This window comes from Dichomitus squalens, assembly GCF_000275845.1.
Source record: "Dichomitus squalens LYAD-421 SS1 unplaced genomic scaffold DICSQscaffold_12, whole genome shotgun sequence".
NCBI lineage: Eukaryota > Fungi > Basidiomycota > Agaricomycetes > Polyporales > Polyporaceae > Dichomitus > Dichomitus squalens.
Window position 1 is genome coordinate 497,349 of NW_006766894.1, and position 6,349 is coordinate 503,697.

Here is a 6,349-nt window from a genome sequence, read left to right on the forward strand (position 1 = left end):
TAGTAGCTCTAATGTAGATGTCATCTCTGCTAACACTTGCTAATATAGATGAGATTATCTGAATAGTGATAATTAGTGTCAATTCGCAAAGGCTGTTTTTCCAGATGTCGTTTTTCCACGGCTTTCATCCTGTCGCCGTAGAAGACCAACACTACAACCTCAACTATCAGCGGTGGCACATCTGCCCGAGCCAACCCTGCCCTCACCGGTTGGACAACGGGGACGACAGCGATACCGACTGGTCCCAGTTCCCACACCACATACGACCTGAGGCGGAACAAGGCGCGCTCATCCAGGTTCGCTTAGCGACTCCCCTCCCAACGACAACTGAGTCAGGACGGCCGCTACGAGCAGCTGTACTCGCGTCCATCAGCCTACCAGGGACTAGACAGCCCAGTCGCTCAGCAACCCGCGCCCCAAGCCGTATCCCTAGCCCAGGCGGCTCTCCCCGAACCGAATCTCCTGCCGGAGGATCTCGTATCCCGCCCGACACCACCATCTCGCTCGTCACCGATCGTCTAGAACAACGAGCTTCAGGTGCGTTTGAACCTCCGGAAACCACCGAACCACCCCCAAGACCCCCACGAAACCCATCACGCTCCGAATCAAGCGTGCAATCCCCTCGTAGTATATCCCCCACCATGTCGGCCATCGACTCCAAGCTTCTCAGCCAACTCGCACCCCGAGACTACGATGGCAAGGAAGCTCAGGCCGGGCTCTGCTTCGCTGCCATGGCCAAGCTTTACCATACGCAGCTGGTAGCTTCGTTGATCGCGGCCAACCTCGCATGGATCATGGTATTGAACAAGTTGACGGACGACGCCGCTCGATGGGCTGGGCCCCACATCAATGATCTCGCCGACGGCAAGGTCGTTTGGTCGAACGTGGATGCCTTCGAGACGGCCTTCAAGGCCCACTTCTGCGCGGTCGACAACAAGAAGGCCGCACTCTCCGAACTCGTCAAGCTGTGCAAGGCATCGCACAAGCTGGGCGCAGCCAAGGACTACACAGTGAACTTCAACGCTATCGCGGCACGCACTCCGCTCTCCGACGAGGACAAGCGGGCGCGCTATATGTTGTAGTATAATGCGCTTGGTACGACACTTTGTTTTGCACTCACACAATGGCCTTTTAATGGCCATTACGCCACTTGGCTTTCTCTCTCGGATCCTACGTACAATAGCTATTATCTAGTACATGTATTTATAGTGCTACTCGGATCGCCCGTAATATCATCTTCTTTCCCCACAAACTTCTACAGGTTATGAGCCCTGCTCTGCTCTAACCGACCGATCTACGCCACCACTGCTGCTATATCTGGAAACTTTCTTGCTTCTCTCGCTTACCTAATCTTGCTCAACTATGTCCACCGAAGCTTTTCTCGCGCGCGTACGGATCGAGCCACCCACCGGTGTTGAGGACTGGCCGTCGTGGAGGGTCCAGATGGAGGACCTCCTATACGAGGCGAAGCTGTGGGACTACGTTGCAGGTGTTAGCAAGAAACCAAAGTCGGCCGCGGAAACCCCGACCGAGGCGGAGAAGAAGGCTATCGACGAATGGGCATCGAAGGACCGAAGTGCCCTATCGGCGATCCGGATGCGCGTCAGCAAGGCTTTGGTAAGCTCGCTCAAGCACTGCACGACAAGTGCCGACGCGTGGAAACGTCTGGAGAAGAATTTCGAGCCGAAAGGGATCCTACGGGTGGTCCAGTTGCGTTGCAAGTTGCTTCAAGCGCGCTACTCAGACTCAGAAGACGTTGAAGAATTTTTGCGAGCCATGGTTGACACGCGTGAGTCGCTCGCTTGCCTCGATCACAACCTATCAGAGGAGGAGTTCTCGATCACACTTCTTACGGCGCTTCCGGAGAGTTGGGACCCAATGGTCTCGGCGATCAACCACGCGACCGATCTGAAGGATTCCGATGAGGTCATCGCCCGGATTAGGCAACACGCAAGTCGCCTCAACGATTCGGAAACTACACTACTGGCAAAGCAGAAGAAGAAGAAGTTGCCTAAGTGTTTCAGCTGCGGGAAACCTGGCTACCAGCGGGATTGTCCCAACCACGAGACGAAGAACAAGGAGATGGATGGCGGACAGGGGCAGGGGCAGGCACAAGGGAAGGGGAAGGGCAAGGGCGCCAAGAACGGGCCCAAGGCTCTGGCAGCCGAGGAGGAGGACAGCGATTCCGAGTATGCCTATGCGTTGCTCGAGGAAATCGAGGATCCGGATCTGGACCCTGAGGTAGCGCTCGTGGCACAGGTCGCCGCTGACGCGTGGGTCTCGGACTCGGCAACTATGGTACACGTGGCCCGATCGTGAGCTGACTTTACGACGTACAAGCCCACCCCGGGCCGCATGCTCAAGGGGGCGGGAACCACACCTATCCTGGGTGTTGGTAATGTCAGTATCGAATTCCAGCACGAAGGGCGCAAGACTGTGACTATCCTCCGCGACGTCGTCCACGCTCCCGGCATCCCCCATAATCTGATTGCGCTAGGCCGTGTGGAGGCCGGAGGCCATCAGATTCGGATCGGCTCAGGCACGATCGAGTTCCAGAACCCTAAGGGGAGGGTCTACGCGTCCGGGGTACGCGTTGGGAACCTCTGCGTCATGAGCGCGATCGCGGTGCCTGGGCGCCCCGCCGAGACCGCATGTGCGGCCGCCATCGTGCGCCCGAAGCGGCTGCGTACCTACGACGAATGGCACCGCACCCTTGGCCACATCAGGATGAAGGCGGTCATCTCGATGAAGCGCAAGGGGCTGGTGACTGGAATGGAGGTGGACGAGTCAGTCCCGCCCTCCGAGCAATGTGAAGCCTGCGTGCGGGCAAAGCAGACTGTCGCCCCGTACCCAAAGAGGTCAGAGACGGAGGTTGAGGCCATCGGAGATCTCACCGTGATGGATCTGTGGGGAAAGGCACCCACGACCGGCATTCGCGGCGAGAAGTACTTCTCGACATTCACTGACGCCCACTGCCGCCGGACGATCGTCGAATTCTGCAAAACGAAGACCGGTGAGCTCGAGCACTTCAAGGCGTACCAGGCACAGGTGAAGAACATGCACGGCGTAACCCTCAAGGCCGTACGGTGCGACAACGGCGGGGAGTACATCAACGACGAGTTCCGGAATTACCTCAAGGCCAAGGGAATTACATTGCACACGACGGCGCCTAAGTCCTCAGCCCAAAACGGGATAGCGGAGCGCGTAAATCGGACGGTGATGGATCGCGCCCTGGCGATCATCATCGAAGCCGGGCTTCTGAAGTTCTTGTGGCCAGAGGCCGTCGCTCACGTCGTCTACCTAAAAACAGGTCCCCCACTCGCGCACTGAAGGACAAGACCCCGGAGGAAGTCTGGACCGGTCGTAAACCGGACGTGTCTGACTTACAGGAGTGGGGAACACGCTGCTGGGTCCTGATCGACCGCGCCAAGCGCACCAAGCTCGATCCGCGATCAGCACCCGCCTTTTTCATGGGCATGGCGCCTGGCACGAAAGGCTGGCGGTTCTATGACCCCAAGTCGCGACGCATTGGCAAGTCGCGAAACATCATCTTTGCTGTCCCGAAGCACGTGCAACAGGACAACAATGACGATTTCGAGCTCATCGAGCTCAGTTCCCCTCCGCCGCTCGAGGGGGAGAATGGCAGTAGTGGCGAGCTGGCTTCAGGGGGAGACAGCGCGCCCGAGGTTGCTCAGCAACCACCGGCTGATGCGCCCGTCGCAGCAAAATTGCCGATGTCACCGCCCATCAAACCAGCGCCGAAGGCTGTCCCCCAGACGGCTGAACGTCGCGCTCTGCGCAATCTCCCTCGTCTCGACTACAAGGCAGCTGAGGACGGTAAAGGCAAGGTCATTAAGCCTCCCGTACGCGATCCCTCAGCCGACTCGACCGCAGATGATGATGAGGTCGAGCAGCTGGTTGGAGACTAGGAGACCACTTACCTGTGTTTGCTTACGCTCACAGGTACGCCCACCGCCAGCGAGCCCGCTTCATACCGCGAAGCGATATCGGCACCCGACGCGCAACTCTGGCGCGATGCTATGGATGCCGAGATTGCCCAGCTCCTCGCTCTCGGCACCTGGACCCCGGCCGAGCTTCCACCCGGTCGCAAGCCTGTCGGCTGCACCTGGGTCTATCGGCTCAAGACCGATCTCGAGGGGAACGTCAAGCGCAAAGCCCGACTAGTCGCTCAGAGGTTCTCTCAAGTCCCCGGACTGGACGTATTCGACACATTCGCCCCCGTTATCTGAATGGACTCCGTCCGCCTGCTCCTGGCCATTGGCACGGAGCGCGACATGGAGATGCGCCAGTTCGACATTGTCGGCGCATACCTCAACGCCGACCTGGACGAGGAAATCTACATGCGGCAACCTCCCGGATACTCGGACGACTCAGGCAAGGTCTTACGGCTCAAGAAGGCGCTTTACGGTCTCAAGCAAGGCGGCCGCAAGTGGAACCTCCACTTGAATCGCCTCCTTATAGGCGAGCTCAGGTTCAGACGCCTGAACTCCGACCCCTGCGTGTACGTCAAAGAGTCGCGGCATGGGCTAATTTTTGTAGGAGTTCATGTTGACGACATGATCGCCATGGCCGATCGCCCGGAACTCCTGGACGCGCTCGCTGCCGGTCTCTCCAAGCACGTCAAACTCACCGATTTGGGCTCGCCCAGCCTGTTGCTCGGACTGGAGGTGAAGCGTGACCGTCGCGCTCGCTCTCTTTCGATATCACAGTCCCAGTACATCCTCCGTGTACTGGAACGCTTTGGCATGGCCGACGCGAACCCGGTTAGTACGCTGCTCGACCCCAACGTCAAGCTTGTCAAGACACCAGACGACGCCGACCTCTCCTGCATGCGCGACGTCCCCTATCAAGCCGCAATCGGCTCCCTCATGTACGCTGCCCTCGGAACGCGCCCTGACATTAGCTACGCCGTACAGGCCCTCTCGCAATACAGCTCGCGCCCTGGTCCTGAGCACTGGACCGCTGTCAAGCGCGTCTTCCGATACCTCAAGGGGACCCACACATACAGCATCAACTACACCGGCAAGGGCGAACCGCGTCTTCGCGCGTACTACGAAAACCTTCGCCTCGAAGGGTACTCGGACGCCGACTGGGGATCCAACCCGGACGACCGCCGCCCAATCTCTGGTTACGCTTTCCTCGTCGGAAATGCGGTCGTAGCCTGGAGTTCGAAGAAGCAAACCACCATCGCGCTTTCCTCGATGGAAGCGGAATATATGGCTGTTGCATACGCAGCGCGGCATACGATCTGGATGCGCGCTATACTCGCAGAACTCACCTGCGAGCAACGGGACGCTACTACTCTCAAGGCCGACAACAAGTCCGCGATCGAGCTGTCGAAGGACAATGTCCAGCATTCAAGGTCAAAACACATCGACATTCGGCATCATTTCATCCGCGAATGCATCTCAGCCGATACGATTCGTCTTGAATACTGTCCAACGGACATCAATTCGGCCGATATGTTCACGAAGGCCCTCCCGCCCGATCGTTTTCAAGCCTTACGGACGCAACTCGGCATCTTACTGCTGCAGAGTTGAGGGGGAGTGTTGTAGTATAATGCGCTTGGTACGACACTTTGTTTTGCACTCACACAATGGCCTTTTAATGGCCATTACGCCACTTGGCTTTCTCTCTCAGATCCTACGTACAATAGCTATTATCTAGTACATGTATTTATAGTGCTACTCGGATCGCCCATAATATCATCTTCTTTCCCCACGAACTTCTACACTATATAGATGGTTTGCCGTACAAGATCCAGAACGAGTTCGCGGTCACGGCGCACGAGGTCAACACACTGGAAAAGGGGCGCAGAAGGTCGCCCTGCGCATGGACCAGCAACTGGCCGAACGCGCCGAGGCGATGCCCAAGAACAAGGGCTGGGGCCACCGTGGTGAACGAGTGGCAGCGGACCGACGTGGACCTGAGGAACGGTCCTGCTTCAACTGTGGTGAGAAGGGCCACATCTAGCGGAACTGCAAGAAGCCCCCGCGAGGACAGCAAGCAGCCGCGTCCACTGCCACTCCACCCAACCCCACCCCATCCTCGAACCCCTCGACCTCGGACGAGCTGGTCGCTCTCCGTTCGCAGCTCAAGGAGCTCAGCGATCGCATTGCCGCCGTCAGTCTTGCCAAGGAGAAGGAGGGTTTTTGATCCGAGCCACACTAGACGCTGCGCGTGCGGGCTCGTGTACCAATAGTCGCTATGCTGTACTGGGATCGTTGTTAATCTATGAAGTCGACCATGCAGGTCAACACTTCCACATCCCTATACGACTGAGCGGCAAGCAGCGAAGCAAGGAGTTGGTGGCCATGGTCGATTCTGG

General features: G+C 58.0%; 1 protein-coding gene across 1 annotated transcript; it reads left to right on the top strand.

The window, feature by feature from the left end:
- Positions 1-641: 641 nt before the first annotated feature.
- Positions 642-1,285, top strand: DICSQDRAFT_169821 (uncharacterized protein; the record flags this gene model as incomplete). Its single annotated transcript, XM_007365448.1, has 2 exons — positions 642-1,078; positions 1,210-1,285. The coding sequence occupies 2 exons, from the start codon at positions 642-644 to the stop codon at positions 1,283-1,285; spliced, it is 513 nt and encodes a 170-aa protein (XP_007365510.1).
- Between the last annotated feature and the right edge of the window lie 5,064 nt (positions 1,286-6,349).